The sequence below is a fragment of the Lithobates pipiens genome, unplaced genomic scaffold (assembly GCF_037356315.1).
Source record: "Lithobates pipiens isolate NorthernLeopardFrog02 unplaced genomic scaffold, aLitPip1_a1.2 Scaffold_51, whole genome shotgun sequence".
Classification (NCBI taxonomy): domain Eukaryota; kingdom Metazoa; phylum Chordata; class Amphibia; order Anura; family Ranidae; genus Lithobates; species Lithobates pipiens.
This window is the reverse complement of record NW_027507874.1, coordinates 4998355-5026012: the sequence shown is the minus strand read 5'-3', so window position 1 is coordinate 5026012 and position 27658 is coordinate 4998355. Positions and strand designations below refer to the sequence as shown.

Below are 27658 nucleotides of genomic sequence, written 5' to 3'. Positions count from 1 at the left end.
ACATACTTCCTTACAAATATTTCCATATTTAAGTTTGTACATATTTGCCATCAGTCCTTTGTTTAGTTGGATTGTGCAAGTAAGCCAATATCCTATCAGTATATATAGAGGTATGTTGGATCCATTGCACTACACTTGATTCAGATTTCTAAGTGCTGGTCGGTGAGTAAAATTATACTATCGGGTACTATTTGAATTATATTTATAGGATTCCATTTCTATATACTTACACCACAGAGTAGTTTCTGCAGACTCTTTGTAGCCACTTCAACAAGCACTCCAACATGGTATTTTCTCAGGATAGGTTTCAAGATGGTAACAAGAGTGGACCATACTCTGTTGGAACCCCATGTGATGTGGGGGCAGAGCAGGAGCACAGAGACATGGAAAGCATAGGAAGTGTTTAAACAATGACCTTCATGGCAGCATTGTCAGGGGTTATAGTACTAAAAATTGCTGACTTAAAAAGATTGTAAATTACTTTTGAAATTACATTAACATGTTAAAATTTTATATGATACCTTAGGGATTGGGGTTACATCATTTTTTTGTTAGTTTATTGAATTTTTGGATGGGTGCATTAGTTTGAAATTGGCTTAAAGTCAGTATATGCTTTTCCTGGTTCCAATTGAGCTGGTTGGAGCTTACACAAGAGCCAAGACTGTAGGAATGTTTGGTGAGGCCCTGTAGCTAAACCATTAAAGGGATGGATACTCTTACCAGGTGTGATGGACCACTGAATGAACAAATGGTCAGAAGCGCAAGTTCCCATATATGGTGTGAAGATGGTACTCCAATCCAGTGAAATGAAAACCAGGAATCAATCATACAGATTAAAGGATAAAAAATAAGGAACGATCTCAGTGCAGACTGTATGGATCGTAATTTATTCCAAAAATATAGTGGCTAAAATGACGGTATACAAGCAAATGTAAAGTATAAATGCCTTGTAAGAAGCAGCAGCGGGAATGCTAAAAACAGCGGTATGAGAACCGCACCCCATCTTCACCCCATATGTGGCAACTTGCGCTTCTGACCATTTGTTCATTCAGTGGTCCAACACACCTGGTAAGAGTATCCATTTCTTATGGTGGAGGACCTGTCACTGAGATGATTTAGTTCAAGACTGCATCTATCACCGGGTATTTATCTACAATATCATCCTGCATTTCAATCAGCTTATGAACTTTATTTATTGAGCTGCACCTTTTTATTGTTTTGTATTCATGTTTGGGGATTTGTGATTTGCCTTTGCGGTGTTCAGCTTGCAAGTCTTTTGTAGTATATATTGTGTGCGCAGATTGCTTTTCATTTTATATAAACCATTAAAGGGGCCCACAGTAATGTCCATCTGAAAGACTATATACCTCTAGTGATATAGAATACTAACTGTCAATTGAATTGTGGAGGTAGAGTGGTTATTAACCACTTTCAGACCGGACCATTTTGCTGGTCAAAGACCAGACCACTTTTTGCGATTCGGCACTCTGTCTTTTTAACTGACAATTGCGCGGTCGTGGGACGTGGCTCCCAAACAAAATTTACGTCCTTTTTTTCCCACAAATAGAGCTTTCTTTTGGTGGTATTTGATCACCCCTGCGGTTTTTATTTTTTGCACTATAAACAAAAATAGAGCAACAATTTAGAAAAAAACGCATTATTTTTTACTTTTTGTTATAATAAATATCCCCCAAAAATATATAAAAAAACATTTTTTTCCCTCAGTTTAGGCCGATACGTATTCTTCTACATATTTCTGGTAAAAAAAATCGTTTAAAATAGTTTTATAGCATTTTTATTAATAATTTGTTATTATTATTTTTTTACTAGTAATGGCGGCGGTCAGCGATTTTTATTGTGACTGCAACATTGTGGGGGACCCATCGGACATTTTTGACACATTTTTGGGACCATTGTCATTTATACAGTAATCACTGCTATATAAATGCAGTGATTCCTGTGTAAATGACACTGGCAGTGAAGGGGTTAACCAGTGGGTGGCAGTGTAGGGGTTAAGTGTTCCTAGGGGTGTGTTACTAACTGTGGGGGGGTTGGGCTTTCATTTAGTGAACACTGATCTCTGCTCCAATCACATGGAGCAGAGATCAGCGTCACTAGTTGCTAGGCAGAATGTAGAAATGCTGTTTACACGGCATTTCCTCCATTCAGCCGTCCCGTGAGACGATCGCGGGGATGCCCACGACGATCGAGTCTGCGGGTCCCGCGACCGGACTCACGGGGGTCCCGACCAGCGCGGGAGCGTGCCGCCGGCGGCGCACTCCCGATGGCAGGGCGGCAAATTTAAAGGGATGTACATGTACGCCCATTTGCCTGCCCGTGCCATTCTGTCGACGTACATCGTCGTGCGTAAACATTATTTATTTGTGACTCTAGTATGAAACATTTAAAAAAATATTTTCATATATATACATACACATGGCATGAACATAATGGATACATATATGTCAGCTTGGCAGCACATGAGAAGTAATGAATAGTGATAAAATGGTATAAATACAAATATGTACACGTGTCATAGAAACAGCAGTTGGCAATAAGATGAATAATATCAATCCTGAGCAGGATTAATTGTAGATATAATACAAGATATTTTCTAATAACAGGCATTGGTACACCGTATGCAACAGAGCTGCTCTAAAAACAAAAAAAAATACACATACACATTAATAGTTATAGTACTCAATGAATTTTGAATGTGTAAAAGGTATAAACGGGCCAGTGAATAGGTAATGAGCCAGACTTGACTGAGCACCCCATGGAAAATCGACGCATTCCATGGCTTTATGCCATTCATCAGGAGTTGGGTACAGAAATAAACTGTAAATACAAAAGGATATGTATTATTAGTTAATATATTCTACCAGTAGCGTAGCATGGGGGGACAGGCTGTTGCCCAGTGATTGGGCAAATGGGGTCATATCCTGCGACGGGCTTGGCCTGTCCATGATTGCAGGCTGTTCCTGGAGTCACGTCCCGCCTCCTTATTTGAGCCGCCACAATCATCTCCTCCTCTCCGCCTGACCATGCCGGATCTGAAACTGGCACTGGGACGTCACCTGGGAATCATTCCCCGCTGGCATTGTGGCCTCTTTGAAGATGTGCCTCCTCCTCCTCCTCCTCTCACCCTGGTGGAGTCAGTGACCTCATCATCGCTTCCCTCCTCATCACTGGAGCAAACCTGGCAGTATGCTGCAGCCAGGGGAACCTGACTGCCAGATGGCTGTTCTTCTTGGGCACCCCCTCTCTCTGGGCTCACGTTACTGCCTTCCTATAGCTAGGTACCATCATCAGAGCCTTCAAAACGCTGGGCATCCTCCTGGAGCATGTACCCAAAACACTGTGGTCAAACAGTTCAGGGGACTCCTCAGGAGGACATGGTGGGGCTAGGGAAGGAGTGACTGATGCCATTGAGCCGAGGGAAGAGGCCGTGTTGGCAGCTGCTTTGCCAGACAAAATACCCTGAGCCTGGTGAGAGAAGATGATAAGGATGAGGACGGCTTGGTCATCCACTCTACCAAGTCTTTGGCATGTTGTGGCTCAACACGGCCAGCTGCCAAAAAAAAGGACAAGCGTGTCCCACGGCCATGTGCTGATGAGGATGCACCGTGTCCACGACCAGCACTGTTGCCTCTAGACAGACACAGAGCCTGGTTGCCCTCTTTTATTGGCTTGTGAGAGTCTGCCTCTCCTTGTTGGCCTTCCAGACATGGTAATGGCCTGCAGTGAGATGTAGCTGCACAAAGCTGGGATGTATATACTGTATTTATCGGCGTATAACACGCACCCCAAGTGTAGGAGGGAATTTTAAAGAAAAAAACTTTTAGGAGGGAAGTTTTAGGGCCGGTTCACACAGCGAGGCGCGGCGAGGCGTCTCCGACTTGCCTCGCCGCGACCTGCGGGGACCTCAGCGGCGACTTGCAGAGGACTTCTGTATAGAAGTCAATGCAAGTCGCCCCCGAAGTCGCCCAGAAGTAGTACAGGAACCTTTTTTCTGAGTCGGAGCGACTCGAGTCGCTCCTCTCAGAACGGTTCCATTGTACAGAACGGGGGCGACTTGCGGGAGCGAGGCGAGGCGAGCCGTGTCGCCTCGCATTGCCTCGCTGTGTGAACCGGCCCTAAGGAAAAAAAATTACCTTTAAATGCCCATCAATGCAGCCTTGTCAGAGTCATTTGCAGCCTTGCATTGCAGCCTTGTCGGTGATTTGCAGCCTTGTCAGTCATTTGCAGCCTTGCATGTCATTTACAGCTTTCCATTGCAGCCTTGTCAGTCATTTGCAGCCTTGCATGTAATTTGCAGCCTTCCATTGCAGCCTTGTCAGCTATTTGCAGCCTTGTCGGTTTCTTTTGCAGGCTTTCCGTTTAAAAATGGCACCACCGAGATACAGAGTGGATGTCTTGTGTATCTCGGCGGCGCTCGGTAGCTCTCGACCGTTCTCACCTATTTTTGGCTATTTACGGCCGAAAATAGCCAAAAGCTGCCGAGAACGGCAGAAAAAGCAGAGAAGCTGGCAATCGGTGGGGGGTCGGCGTATAAAACGCACCCACGATTTTCCTCTGACTTTAAGGGGAAAAAGGTGCGTGTTATACGCCGATAAATACGGTATATATACTGATTATACTGTAGCTAGCAGAATCAACTGCCTGTCTGAAGTATTATTATGAGAGCGCCAGCAATTGTCTTCAGGTAGCTTTAGGTGCACACTGTGCAGAGGACGCAGTACGCTAACTGTAAATACTGCAGCTGCCTGCCTGTGGTATTACTAGGATCAGAACACCAGCAATTGTCTTTACGTCTCTTTAGGTGCACACTGTGCAGAGGACACAGTACACTAACTGTAAATACTTCAGCTGGCTGCCTGTGGTATTAATAGGGTCAGAAGAACACCAGCAATTGTTTTCAGGTAGCTTTAGGTGCACACTGTGCAAAGGACACAGTACACTAACTGTAAATACTGCAACTACCACAATCACCTGCCTGCCTGTCAGTATATTAGGAAGAGAATAACAGGAACAGATCTAGCTAAACTGAAAACAGTGTGTATATATATATATATATATATATATATATACACACACACACAACACCTAGGATGCATATATATCCTCCATACATTGTAATTGCAGCTAACTGACTTGCCTGCCTACTCTATCTATTTTAAATCAAATGACACTGTCTCTTTGTCTATCTCTCCCTGCCGCGCAACACACTTCACAAAGCCACCATGCAGGCAACCTTATATAGTGTGAGCGTGTACTAAACCCCCTGAGCCATAATCGGCCAATTAAGGCTCTCTGCACAGACGGCGCTGTTATTGGCCAAGCATGCGGGTCATAGTGCATGCTTGGCCAATCATCAGCCAGCAATGCACTGCATTTCCGCAGTGAATTATGGGCCATGACACGCCACTCGAAATTGGAGCGAACAACGCATAACGTTTGCAACACCCGAACAGACGATGTTAGAGTCGAACATGACTCGAACTCGAAGCTCATCCCTAGCCAAGATAATGACTAAAGTTGTGTGCAAGAGTCTGCACGGGAATTTTGCGGTACAACGATCCAAGGATCAATTGAGGAAGCACTGGCCAGACCTGAAATTGAGGGAGCATGATCAGTACACGATCAGTATCAGGAAACTGCTTATAAAAAGTATGTATTTGTTCTGTGTTCCTATTATTCTTATTAATTGCATGCTGCTCCATGTGCTTTTCTTTACTGTTGTACAGTTTAAAGTGGCAACTTTCATGGTCCTGGGCACATTAATCGGTCGTAGGAAACATTGTTCCTCCGCCCACTAAAACGATGTTTTGGGCAGATGCAGGTTAACTACATTTGTTCATGCCTATTTGGATTAAAAGAAGTTTGTTGTCTAGATGGGTTTGTAACTAGAATGAAATGCAAACTTGATGCAGTGTAAGGAGAAGACACTCAGCAACTGTTTACACATCTGGACGCAGGGCTAGTGTGGGACACCAGAACAAACTTTTTAGGGTTTTTAAGGTTTTTCTGTTATAATGACCCTCTGATTACTCCTTGGAATGGTACTGCTGTGATGAACTCTATGTCAGATCACTTGCACTGGGTACTACCGGGCATGTTGCTGCAGCACAATGCAGTGTCTACATTGGTGACTGTGTGGATGAGCTGCTCTGTCTCACATATACTTTTGCAGGTTCAATGATATTTTGTGGGGGAGGGGGGGAACATTTTTTGTGACATTTTCTGGTTCATTTTTGTAGTTTTTTTCAACTTAAGTATGTGCCCCTGGCTTCGGCTGGGAGAATGTCTGTTGATCCCTGCCGGTTGGCGGCATCTTCTTTTGACTTGGATCCCTGTGCCTTAAGTGGACTACATCTACTGTCAGACCAAGAGTGCATGACCTCACTTGGTCACTGACCATGACAAGTTTTGGGAAACAGGCACACTCAGGTTTGGGGGGGTGTGCGGGGAGGGGGAGCGGGCTTGGGGGAAGAATGTTACAGGAATGTACTTTACATGGTTTTCTTGGCGCTCAATATTGGTTACTCAATTATCTGATGCTCCTGACTAATGTATGGCTGATGGATAGGAATGCCTTTCCTGGGGATCCAGGTGTGGTCCTCCTGCACGTGGACTTAACTTATTGTGTCTCACCATGGCCCCCATAACTCTAATTTCATGGAACGTTCAGGGCATGAACTCCTGTATCAAACGTTCCTTAGTGTTTAATTTTCTTAAAATGCATCGCCCAGACATTTGCATATTGCAAGAGACCCATCTCACTGGGGGTCGAGTCCTTAGCCTTAAAAAACCGTGGGCGAGCCACTACTATCATGCCACCTTTTCCTCCTATGCCAGAGGGGTTAGCATGTTAATTCACAAAAGCCTAGCCTTTATGCTGCTGGACCTGCACTTGGACCCTGTGGGTAGGTATGTGATCCTCCATGCAGCCATTGAGAATGTGCCTATGGTGATAGTGGGGCTTTATATACCTCCACCGACGTCGCTGCTGGTACTGCAAAAAAGTTACCAAGATTGTAGCGAGTTATCCTACTGACTATATGGTCTTGGCAGGGGATTTTAACATGCCTCCATGTCCGAGTGTGAATCCGGACGGAGCCGTGGAGTCCCCCCTTTCTAAATGGGCTTCCACGTTTGATCTTACGGATGTCTGGAGCTGGAAGAATCCCCTCCTAAGAGCCTACACCTGCCAGTCTGCTTCCTATAGGGATATGTCCCATACTGATTTGATGTTCGCCACCAGACCTATGCTAGCCAAGGTTCAGGAAATCTCTCACTTGCCTAGGGGTATCTCTGACCACTCGCCTGTCCTATTATGTTTAAAGGTGAATCCTCATCCCACTGACTGCCTCTGGCGCTTGTCCCAATTCAGGGTTTCGGACGATTGTATAGCTCCGGGTGCGAAATTACTGGTTAGCTAACCCGGCAGCAACGACACCTGCATCTAGCTGGGAAGCCTTTACGTATCATGCAAGGGAAGACTACCAGGAAGCTATATGTAGTACTCGTCGACAGACTGGAGCGGCTTTGCTCCGGGCTGAGCGGCGAATCACCGATTTGGAGGCTCAGTACTCGGTTAGTAGGGATGAGGCATGTAGGGCAGATCTGAGGTGTGCTGTGAGAGAGGTGGAGCTTCTTCGGGTGGCGGCCACAAAAAAGCTGTTACTACATCAGGCACAGCGCATATTCGAACAGGGGGAACAGACAGGACGACTTCTGCCGTGGCTCTCTAGGGAGCAGTCCCCGATGACCTCCGTGGCTAGTGTTAGGGATGTCTTGGGGCAGTTGTGGTCCGATCCCAGGGAGGTAAACAAATGTTTTGCCTCATTCTATGAGGAACTATACAAATCTCGAGTGAGCTACTCCAAAGAGGACCTTCTCACATATGTGGGAAATAGGGAGGAGCTTGGTGTTCGAAACGAACGCATGTGGGCCATTCACGCCAAATTCGCATGGCGCTCACGGCCCACAATGCACTGCACCATCGCAGTGCATTGCTGGCTCATGATTGGCCAAGCATGCACTGTGACCACGCATGCTTGGCCAATCACAGCGCCGGCAGCGAGGAGAGCCATGATTGGCCACAGGCAGGATGCCTGTGGCCAATTATAGCTCAGTCTGTGTAGTACACGCCCCACACTATATAAGGCTGCCAGCACGGCGACCTTGTGTTGTGTACCGGCATCTGCAAGAGTTAGTGGATGTTGTCTGTGTGCCTCCACCGCACAATACATCTGTATCTACCCTTCATTGCTGTTCTGAGTGTTCTCTAATTGAGCTATCTGCCATCTGCAGGAGTTAGTGGGCGACTGGGTGTTGTCTGTGTGCCTGCACTGCAGAATACACCGGTATCTACCCGTTGTTGCTGTTCTCTAATTGAGCCATCTGCAGGAGTTAGTGGGCGACTGGGTGTTGTCTGTGTGCCTGCACTGCAGAATACACCTGTATCTACCCTTTGTTGCAGTTCTCTAATTGAGCCATCTGCCATCTGCTGGAGTTAGTGGGCAACTGGGTGTTGTCTGTGTGCCTGCACCGCAGAATACACCTGTATCTACCCATTGTTGCTGTTCTGAGCCATCTGCAGGAGTTAGTGGGCGACTGGGTGTTGTCTGTGTGCCTGCACCGCAGAATACACCTGTATCTACCCATTGATGCTGTTCTCTAATTGAGCCATATGCCATCTGCAGGAGTTAGTGGGTGACTGGTTGTTGTCTGTGTGTCTGCAACGCAGAATACACCTGCATCTACCCATTGTTGCTGTTCTCTAATTGAGCCATCTGCCATCTGCAGGAGTTAGTGGGCGACTGGGTGTTGTCTTTGTGCCTGCACTGCAGAATACACCTGTATCTACCCATTGTTGCTGTTCTCTAATTGATCCATCTGCCATCTGCAGGAGTTAGTGGGTGACTGAGTGTTGTCTGTGTGCCTGCACCGCAGAATACACCTGTATCTACCCATTGTTGCTGTTCTCTAATTGAGCCATCTGCCATCTGCAGGAGTTAGTGGGCGACTGGGTGTTGCCTGTGTGACTGCACCGCAAAATACACCTGTATCTACCTATTGTTGCTGTTCTCTAATTGAGCCATCTGCCATCTGCAGGAGTTAGTGGGCAACTGGGTGTTGTCTGTGTGCCTGCACCGCAGAATACACCTGTATCTACCCATTGTTGCTGTTCTCTAATTGAGCCATCTGCCATCTGCAGGAGTTAGTGGGCGACTGGGTGTTGTCTGAGTGCCTGCACCGCAGAATACACCTGTATCTACCCTTCATTGCTGTTCTCTAATTGAGCCATCTGCCATCTGCAGGAGTTAGTTTGTGTTGTGTGCCTCCTGTGCAGTATAAACCTGTAGCTACCTATATTGCTCTTCTCTAATTGAGCCATCTGCAGGAGTTAGTTGGTGTTGTGTGCCTCCAGCACAGCACAGTATACACCTATATCTACCCTTTATTGCTGGTGTTGTATAATAAAGGCATCTGCAGGAGTTAGTGGGTGTTGTTTGCCTCCAGCACAGCACAGTATACACCTATATCTACCCTTCATTGCTGGTGTTCTATAATAAAGGCATCTGCAGGAGTTAGTGGGTGTTGTGTGCCTCCAACACAGCACAATATACACCTGTATCTGCCCTTTATTGCTGGTGTTCTATAATAAAGGCATCTGCAGGAGTTAGTGGGTGTTTTGTGCCTCCAGCACAATATACACTACCCAATTGCAGGTTTTCCCATCTCCCTGCAGGCCATTACCATGTCTGGAAGGCCAACAAGGAGAGGCAGACAGGCACGAGCCAATAAAAGAGGGCAAGCAGGCTCTGTGTCTAGAGACAACAGTGCTGGTCGTGGACGCGGTGCATGGTCATCCGCAGGTGGCCATGGGACACGTTTGTCCTTATTTTCGGCAGCTGGACATGTTGAGCCGCATCATGCTGAAGACTTGGTAGAGTGGATGACCAAGCCCTCTTCATCCTCCTCATCTTCTATCACCCAGGCTCAGGGTACTAGCAAAGCAGCTGCCAACTCATCCTCTTCCCTCGTCTCAATGTCATCATCAGTGACTCCTTCCCTAGACCCACCACGTCCTCCTGAGGAGTCCGCCGAACTGTTTGAGAACAGTGTTGGGTACATGCTCCAAGAGGATGCCCAGTGTTTTGAAGGCTCTGATGATGATACCCAGCTAGAGGAAGGCAGTAGCATGAGCGCAGAGAGAGGGGATGCTCAAGAAGGACAGCAATCTAGCAGTCATGTTCCACAAGCTGCAGCATACTGCCAGGTTTGCTCCAGTGATGAAGAGGTAGGGGATGCTGAGGGCACTGACTACACGTGGGTGTCTGGTAGGAGAGAGGAGGAGGAGGAGGAGGCACATCTCCAACGAGGCAGGATGCCCTCCGAGGGCCAGCTTAGGGGCAGCACACCGACTGAATCACACCGCAGAGCTCCACCTGTGCAGGGCGCTGCCTCTGCGCATTATTATTATATCAAGCGTATCTCGTGTGGCCAAAACATCAGCCGCTTGGGCACCACATGCTTGACCAGACATATGTTGACCTGGCATGCAGCTTGTTGGCAAGCTTACCCCAAAGACCCACACCAAAGAACAAAGTGGACCTCTCCTTGCTCCTCATTAGCTGGGATCTCCAACCCCACTAGACCTTCAGTCCCCTCTGAAACCTGCACTGAGAGGAATGAAGGTGTAGAATTAGGTGTGTCACAGCTAAGTGCTTGCGGGCACTCTGCTAGCAGTACACCCACGTCCGATTGTAGCAGGCAAATTTCCCTGCCCCAGCTGCTGGACCGTACAAAGAAGTTCACTCCCAGCCATCCACATGCCCAGTGGTTGAATGTTAGCTTGGCTAAATTGCTAGCACTTCAACTGCTGCCTTTTCAGTTGGTAGACTCGGCCCCCTTCCGTGAGTTTGTACAATGTGCGGTTCCTCAGTGGCAGGTCCCCAAATGCCACTTTTTCTCATTGAAGGTGATTCCGGCTCTCTACCGGAATGTGGAAGGCAATGTCCTTGCTGCAAAGATGGGTAATTATGGGTGGCACTGATACGCGGCACTGACACGAGACACCGATAGGCATCCCTGGTGGCACTGGCAGGGGTAGGCATTGTGAGTGGGCACTGATTAGCAGCTGCCTGGGCACAGATTTTCATTTCCCTGGGGGTCTGGGGGGCATACCTGGTGGTCCTGGGCAGCGTGATGGTGGTCCTTGGCAGGATCCGAGGGGGCACAGACCCCCCCAAACAATCAGCACAAACCCCCCCGGTCTGGAGAGCAGCGAGTGAGGAAAAGCAGATCTCCGTCTTTTCCTGTTTACATCGTGATAAGCCGTGATTGGACACGGCTGATCACGTGGTAAAGAGTCTCCATCAGAGACTCTTTAACTAGATTGGACTTGTGGTGTGTCAGACTGACACACCTCAACAACGATTGCAGCGATGCGGAGGACGTCATATGACGCCCAGTCAGGATATTGAAACCACTTTGCTGCCATCATTCTGCTATATGGCGGGCGGCAAGTGGTTAAACTGTGTAGAGGGTTCTTTACTGTAAGAGTGGTAAGGATGTGGAATTCTCTTCCACAAGCAATGGTATCAGCGGGGAGCATTGATAATTTCAAAAAACTATTAGATAGGCACATAAACAACCACAACATACAGGGATATATAATGTAATATTAACATAAAAACACACACAGAGGTTGGACTTGATTGACTTGTGTCTATTTCAGCCTTACCAACTATGTAGCTATGTAATGAAGTGCCTAAATAAGGACCTTCATGGCAGGATCACAAGGTACTATTTACTAAAAGCTGCTGATTTGAAAGAAAATTTCTTTTAAAATTACATTAACATGTTAAAGTTTCTATATTTTAGTTATTGAGTTTACATCTCCTTTGACTTTTTGAGTTCATTGCTTTTTTGGATGGTTGAGTTGGTTTGAAATTGGCTTGAAGTCAATGTGTACTTTGCCCGCTCCAAGTTGATCTGCTTGGAGCTTACACAAAGACCAAGGTCATGGATATATGTGGTGAGGCCCTATAGGCAAACCATTACAGGAGCCTTCAGCAATCCATCTTAAAGACTATTCCTCTGGTGTGAAACACAATGCTAGCTGTTATCATAGCAGCTCTATAGAGGTTCACAAACTTAATATACATCATATATATAAACCCCAACAATGAAATTTTCCACATTTTGTCATGTTATAACCAAAAACGTGAATGTCTTTTATTGGAATTTTATATGATAGACCAACACAAAGTGGCACATAATTGTGAAGTAGAAGGAAAATGATAAATGGTTTTCAACATTTTTTTACAAATAAATATGTGAAAAGTGTGGCGTGCATTTGTATTCAGCCCCCTTTACTCTGATGCCCCAACTAAATTCTCAATAAAATACATTTACGCTTTTAGTTGGAACATGAAAAAATGTAGAAAATTTCAAGGAGTTTGAATACTTTTTCAAGGCATTGTAAAAAAAAACTTTTACGTCAGTCCATTTATTGGAGGTGCGCCTCCTCCCAAAAAGATTGTGGTGGGGAATAGTTAGACAATATACTCACATATCCTCGACTTCTGTGGTGCAGAGGGTGATGTTATCCTCATGCTAGTCTGTTTTATCCTATTTTATTAATTTCTATTCTTTTCCCTTATCTTCTATTCTATTTTATTATTTTATTTTATATTCTATTCTGTTGTATTATATTCAATTTAGCAGCTTAAGTAGGAATCATCATCTTATTTCACCTTTACACCTTCTTGTATGTATTGCAATATCTTTCCATTTTGAATTCAAATAAATTTTTTAGTTCAAATAAATTTTCAAATTCGCATAATTAGCTTTTTTTATAATTTATTTTGGATTAATTGAAGTTCACTACTATTGTGATTAGGAAATTTGGATACATTTGAATCTCCAAATAACGAAAATGTTGTTCGCATTTCGATTCATAATGAAATTAATGCGCACATGTCTAATCAGGGATGCTATTTCCTACCATAGATGTCCTAGAGTAGTCCTACATGTCCTAGATTAGTCCTAGAGGTCCTAGAGTAGCCTTATGTAGCGGCCACGCTACCCATTGCAGGGCAGCCTTGACTTAATGGGCTTACCGGTTACCTTCTCTTGGCCTGCTCTTCCACTATTAGGGGTTCCCAGGGTTGATACCCAACGACTTGTACACTGACACAGATGAAGTCTTTTTAAAAAGATTTTATTTTGCAGTAGAACTTTCAATTAACACAGTCTCTTAGGGAACAGAGGGCATGGGTGAAGAACTCAGTCACCTTGAACTGCAGGTCTAGCAAAGTCTCTATTTCCACCCGGAGAGTAGCCACTCACAGCTGGGCACTTCATGGCAGTCAGCACGTTGACTCAAACTTGAACAATCAACTAAGGGTGAAAAGGAACCTTTTCCTCCGTACCTGGAACGTTTCCCATCTCCTCAATGGTACTGGAAAAGTGTGAATTTGTCAATGTCCTTTTCAACTCAATAACCAGGCACTTCTCAGGATACCACTTGCCGGCCCTCCTCCGAAGAGTCCTCCCCCGCTCACTTCCACAAGCTCCGGTGTCCCACCAAGCCGAGAGCACATCTGGACACTTTGAATCCTCCCTCAGTTACTGGGCCTCGGACCAGCAGGTTCCGAGACTCGGGAACGGACGGATCCCTACCCCAGACCAAGCAGGTCTATCAGGGTCCACTGACAGGAACATGTTGCGTGGTGTCGAACACCCTGTGACCAGGACCCCTCAAGGGGCTACCCTGGTCCTGGAACCAGACTAGACCACACAGGTCTCTCGAGCAACTCCGGAACCCCGAACACGTGACCCACACCCCTTTAAGTACACCTTCCCAGACTCCTCAGTGGGGCCCCGGCACTCCCACTGATTGGATCCGAGAAGGCCGATACCTAAACATCCAACCAGACCTGGTTCTAGCCTGTCATGTGCACCTCACCATTCACATGACCAGGCAGAACTTCCAAACATAGCCTGGCCAGACTAGTGTTAAGGCCTACCTACACAATTAACCCTCAGAACCTTTACTGTTCTGAGGCCAAAAACTAAATTTACATGCGTGTGACATTTGATCCTAAATGTTATCCGCTACACTTAGATGCATTAGAGTAGCCCTAGATGTCCTAGATTAGCCCTAAATATCCCTAAATATGTTCTAGAGCAGCCCTAGATGTTCAAGAGTAGTCCTGGATGTCCTGGAGTAGTCCTAGATGTTCTAGGGTAGCCCTAGATGTTATAGAGTAGTTCCAGATGTCCTAGAGTAGCCTTAGATGTTCTAGAGTAGTCCTAAGTGTCCTAGAGTAGCACATGAATTTATCTGCAGTTCATATTACAGCAAATGTTTCTTTCTCCCCTACAGACCAGCTGCATTTGGAATATGTCACGTATGAAGGTTCTTGGTGTACTTTTGCTCCACGTTGCATTAGTGACTCCAGGAACACAGATATGCCAAGACCCTGATGAGAATGCCTACTCAATCATCACATGTGGAGCTCCCGGCAAGGATGGCCAACCTGGCATAAATGGAACAGATGGAGCGAAGGGAGAAAAGGGTGAGCCAGGTAAAAAGAAAACAACATTTTAATATCATTAAATAAGTTATACTTAGAGTTAAAGATCTGTAACCCAAAACAAATCCTCCCCAAGGTGGATTCTAAAGGGCTGGAAGATCACCTGACTTCTTACATGTCTTGGAGACTCCACAGAAAGATAGTTCCCACTCATCCTGTTGTATATTTTATAATAACATTTTGTTTTTGACTAAATAACCCTTTGAATATATCTATGGTAATCTTGGGGTGTTCTCATTCAAAACAACCACATGGTGTTCTGATGTGACATGTTCAGTACACACCAAGAACATTCACAAGTGCAATATTCCAAATACAGCTCTTCTACTGCCTGTCCTTTATTTAGAAATACTTTTAAATATGTCTAAATAACCCTTTGGAGATATTTGGGGTGTTCTGAAAGCTCATCACAACAGTGTATGGCCAGCTTTAGCAGGCATGTACTTGACAATAGCCATATTAGCCCTGGTAGTTGCTATGGGCCCAGGGGTGGAAGGGGCCCCAGTAAGAGGGCTTTTGAGCAAATTTAGACAGAGAATCTCTGTGCATGTAAGGATCACACAAATGTAGTACTGTATGACTAAGGACTGCAGAGTTTGTTGTTCACATTGATCCTGTACCCACTGTGATATTTCCAATCAAGAAGAGCTGATGTCAGTCGGGAATAGAGGAGGAGAGCGCCAGCCAGTCACTCTGAAATCAGGTATAGCCGACATTTATTTTATAAAACACAGAGCCAGGAGCTCCTATTACTAGGAAACAAAGAGGATTACATGAGATATTTAAAGTAATTTCAGCAGCAGGAGGGGATTGGGGTGGGCACTTGGCACAAAGTAGACAGGTAGGGAGGGGAGGGGGGAGGAGGACATAGGAGAGACAAGAAAGCTGCTGATGATGGAGGCACATAAACTAAACACAATGTCAGGGCTTAGCAGTCATGATAAACCATTGTCAGTTTACAGAGGGGGAACAGAACCAGGCAGGATCAGCCAGGTTTTTAGGTGATACAGAAGGCCAAATTACATAGCACAAGCACTTTGCTGTATAACATGCTTTAAAGGAACAGGACAAGTGTAACTGTTGTGACTAGAGATGGGCCAAACACTCCCCTGTTTGGTTTGTAGCAGAACTCCTGAACAGGGGAAAAGTTCTGACCCGAACGGCAAAACCCATTGAAATCTATGGGAGCCAAACTGGAAGAATCAAAAGTGTCCATTTTGAAGGCTTATATGCAAGTAATTGGAAATAAAATGGGTATAAGGGTCCGGGTACTGCCCTGGGGACATGTATTAACCACTTACCACTGGGAGGGCATGCATGCCATCATGGACGTCCTCCAGTTTCAGTGGTTATATCGGGATAATGCCTGTACCTACAGGCATCATCCCGGTATTGATCTATTTATCCGGCGATTCCTTGCACCATAACAATCATAGTGGCTGTAGTTACAGGTGGCGGGAGGGGACATACGCCCACCCCGCCACCCTCTGCTGCTTCTATCGACTCGCCCATGCGATCGCGAGCCGGAGAAGGAACCCGCTGCCGGTGGAAGTTCACCATAGAGAATACCGGTGACCAGATGGTCCCTGACAGTCTCTATGACTCTCAGAGGCCTGGGAACAACGTTATGACGTCACGTCTGGCCTGGCACTGCTGTGTACTCAGCTGGGATAATTTTATTTATTTTTTTAATCTCATGCTTTCCATCCTGGAAGAGAGATCTGGGGTCTTATTGACCTCAGATCACTACATAAAGAGGACCTGTCCTGCCCTATTCCTATTACAAGGGATGTTTACATTCCATGTAATAGGAATACAAGTGATTAACATTTTTTTTTAAAGGGGCAGTGTAAAAACAAAAAATGAAAATAAAAGTAAACAATACAAAAAAAATATATAAAGTGCCCCTGTCCCTGCGTGCTTGCACGCAGACGCGAATGCAAACTTACATTGCGCCCACATATATAAACTGTGTGTTATTGTTACAAAACAATTCCATCCCAGACAACCTGTAAAAAATTTTAAAGCATTGCCTATGGAGAATTTTGTTTGGGGGTTCTGAGTGATTTTCTAGCAAAAAAGTTATGATTTTTACATGTAGGAGCAGAGTGGCAGTTTTTAAAGGAGCAGTGATTTTTAATGATACCTAAAGCGGAGTTCCACCCAAAAATGGGACATCCGCTGATCAGATTCCTCCCCCCCCCTCCGGTGTCACATTTGGCACCTCTCCGGGGGGAGCAGATACCAGTATAATCCAGGTAATTGCTCCCACTTCCGGGCATAGATCACTGCAGGCTCCATGGTGATCTACGCCATGTCTGGCCCCTCCTCCGCCCCCCTGCTGTCTTCTGGGAGACACACAGGTCCCAGAAGTCAGCAGGGACCAGTGAGAATATGCAGTGCGACTTGCGCATGCTCAGTAGGGAACCAGGCTGTGAGTCCCTTAAGGAAGATGACGGCGCCTCCACCCGAGATCTGAGGGACAGATCGTCTTCGGGTGAGGAGATCGTGGGCGCACTGGACAGGTAAGTGGCCATATTTTAAAAGTCAGCAGCTGCAGTATTTGTAACTGCTGACTTTTAAAAGAAAATATTTTGGTGGAACTCTGTTTTAAAGTGCTACAAGAAAAAAGAAAAATTCCTTTAAATATAGTGCCTGGGGGGGTCCCCCTAGTCTGCCCTTTACGTAAATCTGTAACATGCATAGAACATGCTGCAGCAAAAATGAAATTCCTAAAGAAAAAAAAACAATCTGGGTCCAGCCCCCCCACACTAGAACATCTCTGATCTTCTATATAATATAAGAAACCTGGAAAGGATGGAATTTTGTCACTTCCAGTTTTGCCAAGACGTAAACATACCATTATTGGCTTGTGAAAGCACCTGATTAAACTTTTATTACCGTATTTGCCGGCGTATAAGGCGACTGGGCGTATAAGACGACCCCCTATTTTTCAAGTGAAAACATAGGTTTTGGACAATACTCGCGGTATAAGACTACCCCCCTTCTGAGGCAACACCATTTAAAAAAAACATTAGAACCATTAAAAAACACATAGCAAGAATGCCAACTACTCATCCGCCATGCTGTGATATGTCATAAAGTAAATCAAACAATAATAACACAAACAGAGATCTATTGAATGCCACAACTCTGGAAAGTAGAATTTTTCACTAACCAAACCTATACCACTTTTGGGTTACATTCTATGGGAATTGTCCACCAAAATACATTTAATAACCCCCCCCTTCATATGTCCCAGATTTACCTGTCCCTCTTGGGTGCCTGAGACCTCAAAGGCAAACAGCAGGATGTATAGTAGTAGGAGATCAGTGAGTGGATTTACCCAGGGAAGTATGGTGAGCGGTGTATTATTTTAATGAATACAACACCTGCTTGGATTGGCAGAGGCTGTAGCATCATCAGCCCTTGCCTCTCTCTCTCAAAGCCAATCCGAGCAGGCTACTCTATGTAGCCTGCTCGGATTGGCAGAGGTTGTTACTCCAATCCAAGCAGGCTCTGTATTCATTAATAGAATACATTGCTTGCCGGGATTGGCTCAACGGCGTATACTGTTTGTAGCTGAAGCCACATACAGTATTTGCAGACATTTGGGGGCTGACATCCATCGGGCAGAATTGTATACCTGTATACCCGGCGTATAGGACGACCCCCGATTTTTGGGCATTTTTTTTAAGTGTAAAAGGTAGTCTTATACGCCAGAAAATACAGTAGTTATCTTTGTAACTGCATATATATTCCATTCTGCCTGGACCACCAGGGAATACTGGGGAAACTGGACCAAGAGGAGAGCAGGGACCACCAGGACCACAGGGAGAAAAAGGAGACAGAGGAGCTTCAGGTAAACTTTGAACTGTAGAAGAACGGATTCAACATTTTCCTGCCAATTCAGGGTTTACCACCATGACTGGTGAGCTTGAAGCCCTTGTACACACGGTCGGAGAATCCGTCGGAATGTGTCCTATCGGACCGTTTTGTCAGATATTCCGACTGTGTGTGGTATGCATCAGACTGTTTCCGTCGGAATATCCGTCGGACCAAATTTTCCAACCTGCTGGAAATATTTTCCGACAAACTGCTCAGATCGGACATACTCCGATCACGTGTAGAGAATTCCGATCGGACAAAGTGCCACGCATGCTCAGATCAAATTCCTACATCAAAGCTATTGGCTACTAGCCTGAACGTAGTCCCACCGTAACGAAATTATGTCATCACGTTCTGAAAGATTGGATTTTCCGACAACTTTGTCTGACCGTGTGTATGCAACAGTTTCGGACAAGATCCGTTGGACAAAATCCGACGGACAAAATCCGACGGATTTGGTTGTCGGAATCTCCGACCGTGTGTACAAGGGCGAAGACAGGAGACTCTTGTGAAATATTTGCCACTATCGAACTGGAACCAATGAGATTAAATCTCTATCTTTATTAAAGCATGAAGTTTAGTATATATTTTTGGGGATACCCAATAGTTATATATATATATATATATATATATATATATATATATATATATAGTGGGGAAAACAATTAATTGATCCCCTACAGATTTTGTAAGTTTGCCCACTTACAAAGAAATGAAGGGTCTATATTTTTTTATCTTAGCTGTATTTTAAATGAGAGACAGAATATCAACCAAAAATCCAGAAATAGCACATTATACAAATGTTATAAATTGAGTTGCAGTTCAGTGAGTAAAATAAGTATTTGATCCCCAAGCAAAACATGACTTAGTACTTGGTGGCGAAACCCTTGTTGTCAGGCACAGAAGAAAGACGTTTCTTTTAGTTGGTGACCAGGTTTGCACACAGCTCAGGAGGATTTTGGTCCACTCTTATTTTATTTTTTTTAACATAAAATGTATTTATTTGAGAAAAAAAACACAAAAGAAAGAAAAGAAAACAGCGGTACAATCTCAGCAATCTTCAGTTAGCAGAGTATAGCAGAGTCGATATACATTTCAGGTTTCAATCTTACATACAGAGGAATTAATCGATTCAGTATATTGCAATACACTATAATATCAGAGCAAGGGGATTTAACCACCATTACATCAGAGCATGTGACATTGTAGGTTAGTTTAGTAAGTATCATGGCTCTCTATCGCTGTAGAGGGCGCTTTGTAAATCCCTTGTAAGATAGCATAGTCATGAGTATAGTAATCACCTATAACGTTGGCAGAGGGGTATCATGGGGTTGTACCACCCCACCGGTCAGGATTGCTAGTCATAGGCAGATGCTCACGAAGGATGGTCAGAGGGAGACAGGGAGTATACCATCCTTAAAACCCAGTAGCACACCGAGTGGGTTCCTCTCTCATCAGAGCTCAGTCCACCTGGACCTGCCATTCTGGTCCACTCTTATTTACAGATCTTTAAATCCTTAAGGTTTCTTGGCTTCGCTTGGCAACTCGAAGTTTAATCTCCCTCCATAAATTTTCTATAGCATTAACATCTGGAGACTGACAAGGCCACTCCATGCCCTTAATGTTCCGTATCTTGAGCCACTCCTTTGTTGCCTTGGTGGTATGTTATGGGTCATTGTGATGCTGGAAGACCCAATCATGACCCATCTTCAGTGTTCTGGCTGAGGGAAGAGGGTTCTCACCCAAGATTTTACAATACGTGGCCCCATCTATTGGCCCCTCAATGTGGCAAAGTCAGCCTGTATCTTTAGCAGAAAAACAGCCTCAAACATCATGTTTCCATCTCCATGCTTGATTGTAAGGATGGTGTTCTCAGGGTCATAGTAAGCATTTTTCTACCTCCAAACACAGCGAGTCGAGTTAATGCAGAAGAGCTCAATTTTGGCCTCATCTGACCACAGCACATTTCATTGGTAGTGACTGTACATGTGCCTTCTTGAGGAGAGGGACTTGCCGTGTTTGGAAGGAAGAAAAATACTGACTATGACCCAAAGAACAGCATCCCTGCAGTCGAGCATGGAGGTGGAAACATTATGCTTTGAGGCTGTGTCTCTGTTAAAGGTACAGACTGACTTTGCCAATTGAGGGGTCAACGGATGGGGCCATGTATTGTAAAATCTTGGATGAGAACCTTCTTCCCCCAGCCATAAGACTGAAGATGGGTCATGGATGGGTTTTTCAGCATGACAATGAACTAAAACATACTGCCAAGGGAACAAAGGAGTGGCTTAAGAAGAGCAACAATAAGGTCATGGAGTGGCCTAGCCAGTCTCCAGACCCTACTTCTATAGAAAATATATGGAGGGAGCTGAAACTCTGAGTTTCCAATCGACAGCCAAGAAACCTTAAGGATTTAGAGAAGATCTGTAAAGAATAGTGGACCAAAATGCTCCTGAGATGTATGCAAACCTGGTCACAACTACAAGAAACGTATTGCCTCTGTGCTTGCCAACAGGGGCTTCTCCACCAAGTACTAAGTCATGTTTTGTTTGGAGATCAAATACTTATTGTACTCACTGGACTGCAACTTAATTTACAGCATTTGTTTTATGTGTTTTGTCTCCATTTTTGGTTTATATTCTGTCTCTATCATTTAAATTGTAACTCCAATTTCATGGGGTAAAAAAAAATATCAAATAAAGAAAAAATAATTTAGCCTATACAATTGCGACACAAGTCATATTGTAATTGAATGTTAAAAAATATATTTCCTTTTCACTCTGTGATTTTCTGAAAATGCAATGCATTATGGCTACCTGGAGGGGATCTGTACACAGATTGTGCAGAATGCCTCCCCAGAAACATAATTTCCTGCTTATGTGATTGGTTCAGCAATTTTTCCAGAAGTATGCACTAAGATACAAGTCAGATTTCAGGAATCCCCTGCAACGAAAATGTCATTTTTGGTGAGATACTCCCAATAGGAAATCACGACTAAAGGGATGCAGGCCCAGCAGCTTTCCTTATTAGTGGCATGCAAGTGCACAGCTGATTGATAATTATGAAACCACTCCCATTAGACTAATTTCTTCAGAATAATAAAAGGTAGGAATCTGCAACAAAGTTTGTTAAAATTCTTGTAACGTACATAGATCACCGAGAGGGGAATATTTTCTTCTCAACATAAGTGAAGTTATGCTTTAATATACACCTATGGTAAAAATTATAGACCCTTCATTTCTTTGTAAGTGGGCAAACTTAAAAATTTTTCAGGGGATCAAATAATTATTTTCCCTACTGTTATATCATAAAAACGTTGATATATACAGTTCATAAACATTCAATAAAGGGTTTCCTTATAACACTGGTGAAACAATTTTAAAGAGAGGGTGCAGCAGTAGCTGTTTGTTTTCAGATTCTTTTTGTCAGACTGAAATTCAATTTAATGGGAGGCGGACCAGTGAACTCCAGCCCTACATTTAATCTTACACCATTGTACAGGCTCATTTTCTATACTGAAAAGGTTTATTCTGATTTTGCTGCACACTGTGAGCTTCTCTCAATATGTATTAAAACCTGCTGCAAGCCAGATAAGGCCTTTATAATTTCCTGGTTGAAGGAATAGAGAAGTACAGAGACCCAGTGATGACATTGCAGGGTCTAAAATAAGGCTCTACTTAAAAATGTCATAAGCATGTTGACTAAGGTGTAAAAGGAGGAACCAGGGAAGGAAAATCATAAGTGGATTAATCTTCAGCTTTTACTCTTTAATGACTAATTATTAAGTCATTAAAGAGTAAGCTGAGTGCTGCCATTGGTGCTTGTGTAGAATCAGCAATCAGACCACACAAGATAAGCTGTGGTAGATGCATGAATAATAGAGCACCAAGAAGCTGCTTTTAAAAAAATTATCAGATAGTAGTATGCTAAATTTTAATTCAGCAATTCTTTAGCATTTTGAGTTTAAGTTACACATAAAAAGTGTGCTCTTTTTTAAAAGAATATACTGTACTGTAAATATATTGACTTTACCAACCAGGACCACGAGGCATTGCTGGGCCACCTGGACCAAGAGGACCTCCAGGACCTAAAGGAGATAATGGAGACAGCCAAGTTTTTGGTAAGAAACCTAACTTTTCTCGCTCTCGCAAGCCATTTATGTTCTGTGAAATTTGGGTATTAGGTTGTTTCTAAAATAATAACAGATATATATTTTTTTAAATAAAATGAACAATAAAAAAAAAATTAAAGCGCCTCCATCCCCGCAAGCTTGCACGCAGGAGCAAGCGCATGTATGGTTCGTGCCTGCATATGTAAACAATGTTCAAACCACATATGTGAGGTACCACCGCAAATGTTAGAGTGAGAACAATAATTCTAGCACTGAACCTCCTCTGTAACTCGAAACATGTAACTTGTAAAAAAAAAGCGTCGCCCATGGAGCTTTTTAAGTACCGCAGTTTGTCACCATACCATGAATGTGCGCAATTTTAAAGTGTGACGTGTGAGGTATCTATTTACTTGACGTAACATCATCTGTCACATAATACAAAAAAATTAGGCTAACTTTACGGTTTTTTTTGTTTTTTTTTTATTCATGAACATGTTTTCTTTTTTAAATCGAGTTTGAAAAATTGTTGCGTAAATATTGTGTGGCATAAAAAGTTGACGAACGACTGCCATTTTATTCCCTAGGGTGTCTGCTAGAGAAATATATATAATGTTTGGGGGTTGTGAGTAATTTTCTAGCAAAAAAATTATGATTTTTTTACATGTAGGAGAGGAGTGCTGGAATTCACGTGGTATGGAAGTGGTTAAGATTAGCCATTGACATTTGATGATGGTTGATCGAAACCGGCAGAAAGACTTCCTTCCTCTAGACTTCTCCAAATTTTTTAACAGCCTTGACAGAACATCTCCCAATATGTCCTTTTTTACTGTAGACAATCCCCTGACAGAGATGTGCTTTGTAAAGCACTGCTATGGTTATGTTGCCCATTGTGGAACACTATCCCGGGCTACCTACAAAATGTTCTCCATATACAGTGTTGCATTATTCCTTTGAATTATTCTTTTGGTAACATTTACACCAATTTGTATTTTTCTTTTACTCCAGGTCACACTTGGCTTTTGGATCTCACAAATCAGATCCAAGAGGAATAAACGCTTGCATGTTATGCACATTGTCATGCTTATTGGCACAAATAAATACATTTTGCCATGAAGACTTAACCATGTATCATTTCCTCTTTTCTCAGATATTGAAGCTCTTAGAAATCAAATTAGTAGCCTGGATCAACAAGTGAAAGATCTCCAATCCAGACTAGCAAAAGGTTAGTTGGACAATTTATATTGGAATGTTTTTTTGTTTTCTTTTTCTTCTATATAAAGCATTTAGGTTGCTCATGTGTTGTGTGTTGTGTGGTAATGTGTTTGTTGTTATTAAAGTGTATGATGACTAGTGAAGGTATAAATGAAAAAAAAGTAATTTAAAACCGATTGCCTATAAGTTATGTATTACCATGCCAGGAGCACTCGACACACATTGTACTGCAGACGGGCAGCTCCTACAGGCAGGCTACTTCTGGGTACAGTGAAAGAATAGAAATAATGGACTTTAAAGGAACGTATAAAAGTATAATATTTCAATAGTCTACATTAAAAAATCACAGTATGTTACAGACAAAATATCATAACAAGTAGGACTCAATGTGGTTCCCCTGGAGGATATGATGATATATACTTCCTGTGTGACAATTGTCACACAGCCATTAATGTCTAAACTGCTGGCAACAAAAGTGAGTACACCCCTAAGCGAAAAAATATCCAAATTGGGCCCAATTAGCCATTTTCCCTCCCAGTTGTCATGTGACTCGTTATTGTTACAAGGTTTCAGGTGTGACTGGGGAGCAGGTGTGTTAAATTTGGTGTTATCACTCTCACTTTCTCATACTGGTCACTGGAAGTTCAATCTCATAGCAAAGAACTCTCTGAGGATCTGAAAAAAAGAATTGTTGCTCTACATACAGATGGCCTAGGCTATAAGAAGATTGCTAAGATCCTGAAACTGACCTGCAGCACAGTGACCAAGACCATACAGTGGTTTAACAGGACAGGTTCCACACAGAACGGGCCTCGCCATGGACGACCAAAAAAGTTGAGTGCACGTGCTCAGCGTCATATCCAGAGGTCGTCTTTGGGAAATAGAGGTATGAGTGCTGTCAGCATTGCTGCAGAGGTTAAAAGGGCCGGGGGTTAGCCTGTCCACACTCAGACCTTACACCGCACACTGCATCAAATTTGTCTGCATGGCTGTCGTCCCAGAAGGAAACCTCTTCTAAAGATGATGCACAAGAAAGCCTGCAAACAGTTTGCTGAAGACAAGCAGACTAAGGACATGCCCTGTGGTCTGATGAGACCAAGATAAGCCTATTTGGTTCAGATGGTGTCAAGCGTGCGTGGGGGCAATCAGGTGAGGAGTACAAAGACAAGTGTGTCTTGTCTGCAGTCAAGCATGGTGGTGGGAATGTCATGGTCTGGTGCTGCATGAGCGCTGCCGGCACTGGGGAGCTACAGTTCATTGAGGGAACCATGAATGCCAACATGTACTGTCACATACTGAAGCAGAGCATGGTCCCCTCTCTTCGGAGACTGGGCCACAGAGCAGTATTCAAACCCACCTCCAAGATGACTGCTGCCTTGACAAAGAGGCTGAAGGTAAAGGTAATGGACTGGCCAAGCATGTCTCCAGACCTAAACCCTATTGAGCATCTGTGGGGCATCCTCAAATGGAAGGTGGAGCGCAAAGTCTCTAACATCCACCAGCTCCATGATGTCATCATGGAGGAGGGTAAGAGGACTCCAGTGGCAACCTGTGAAGCTCTGGTGAACTCCATGCCCAAGAAGGTTAAGGCGGTGCTGGAAAATAATAGTGGCCTCATAAAATATTGACACTTTGGGCCCAATTTGGACATTTCCACTTAGGGGTGTACTCACTTTTGTTGCCAGTGGTTTAGACATTAATGGCTGTGTGTTGAGTTATTTTGAGGGGATAGCAAATATACACTGTTATACAAGCTGTACACTTACTACTTTACAGATAATAAAATAAAATAAAATAAAATATTTACAAAAATGTGAAGGGTGTACTCACTTTTGTGAGATACTGTATATACAATATATTACATAAAATAAATACACACACATACACACATACGTGTTCCTACATCGTACATGGTATATATTAAAAATATATTAAATGTAGACCAAACTTGCATATAGACATGATTGATTGATTACACAGATGATATAAAATTGTTTCAAAATTCTTCAAGGTAGTCTCATAGTAGACACATAGTAGCTGTGACAATACATCATTATATAGCTCTATGCATGTTTCATGGCTAACTTCCACTCATCAGGAGCAATTGCTATTTAGGTATGTCTGTAATGAAATATAAATGCCAAATAGTATAGTAACTAACATAACAGGAAAGGGGGAACCACATCTTAATCCCAGCCCTCTTACCTATGAGTGAGCTACAGTATTCAACAACGTGGGTAGTATTGGTAGTTGGAGGCACTATGGGAACATCATCCCCGGATACTGAGGTGGCGATAACTGCGGCAACAAAGCGGTGAACAGAGAACAAGAAGTGTGCATCAATAGTGATTTCATCCCCATTAAGTAACTGGGGTTGTAATAAGTGCTGATTAAAGGCCCATAGGGCTTCTGTGGAAAAATTGTAAATAAAGTGTATCAGCAAAGTGACTACACAATAAATAATTGGGGAAGATATGAAAACCATTACCAAAGGGAAGAAAGACAAAGAACAGATCTTGAGTGTAAAGTGAAAACAGGTGAGGGCCTCAAAATAGAATGGGTGGTAAGATCAAAGATAACACATAAAACCATAGATGGATAGAAAACTAAATATTACCCTTAGTATGAAGTGGAAAGTATAGTCAAGAGATGTGCTTAGTGTCATCAAGGTGCAAGGAGCAGACTGAGTGTGTGCTCCATAGGGGTGTGGAAAATATACCCGCCCCATTGCCACAGGACACCACCAACATCACACTACGCGCTGATGGGAAAGTGGAGCCAGTGTTCATTGACACCCAGCACTGGACACCACAACCTCCCTCATAACGCATGCAGATGGCTAAACACCATTGGCCTGCGGCGTCAAGATTGACGTCAAATGTACGGTGTGTGGGCGTGGCGTCGACATGCAGTGAGCGCCCCCCACGTCCTAGGAAAGAGAGAGGAGGGGAGGGCCCCAGTGTATGTTGCTGTTTCCAGGAATGATGCAAACAAGATAATCCCCTTCACAATCGCAACCCTGGGTAGATGCATTATTCTGTAGTTAATATAAATAATATTGGCAGAAGTATGTCACAGATTAACCAATCTGAATAAATGAAAAGGGTGTGTGCTTCCATCCCTTAATTAGTGTTCATTAAATGAAAATGTTGGGACTTTATATGAGACAACGACTGCTGTAGAGTTTGAGTGTCTCCACCCCTGAATCATATAGAAGAGAGGAGTCTGAACTGGAGTTTTCTGTATGTTGATCGTTTTACAACTTAATAAATGTCAAGAGAGACACTTGGAAAAGTAGAGAAACATCTTCATTCAACATTGAAAAAGTTGAGCTGGTTTTACATAATGAAGTATAGCAGACGTTACTTCCTTTCTGTATACTATGTTATAAATTATGGTTTATGGATAAAGTTTGATAGAATAAAAAATTGCTTGTTCTTTTTCCCTATTTTAGAGGAAAGTAGATGGTTCGGATAAATAGATGTGGAGGCGATCGCTACGCTTTCGATGGTGATTGGTCGAATTACAATGGCTTCCCCTTGAAATTTTGCTGAGAATCAAGCAGTACTTATCGCTCATAATCAGTATGGAAATCTTACATTTCTGGGTATAAATGGAATACAAAGCGAAGACACTTTCCACCATCCATTCAGATCATCTACAATTTCAATGTGGACTGCGAGGAACCCAGTAATAAAATAGAAGATTTTGTAGAAATATATAGAAACAGAAATGACCTAAATTCAATTGAAATTAACCCAAATTAACCCCATTCTTTGTAATGCAAAAACCTAAATGTAATCATTCAAAATAAAAATTCTAACAAAAACAA

General features: G+C 43.5%; 1 protein-coding gene across 1 annotated transcript; it reads left to right on the top strand.

Annotated features, from left to right (window-relative positions):
* Positions 1 to 115: 115 nt before the first annotated feature.
* LOC143957096 (uncharacterized) lies at positions 116 to 27658 on the top strand. Its single transcript, XM_077467235.1, has 6 exons — positions 116 to 162; positions 14405 to 14606; positions 18397 to 18477; positions 22543 to 22623; positions 23762 to 23836; positions 27281 to 27658. Exons 2-6 carry the CDS (start codon positions 14423 to 14425, stop codon positions 27301 to 27303), a joined length of 444 nt encoding a protein of 147 aa, XP_077323361.1. The 5' UTR covers positions 116 to 162; positions 14405 to 14422; the 3' UTR covers positions 27304 to 27658.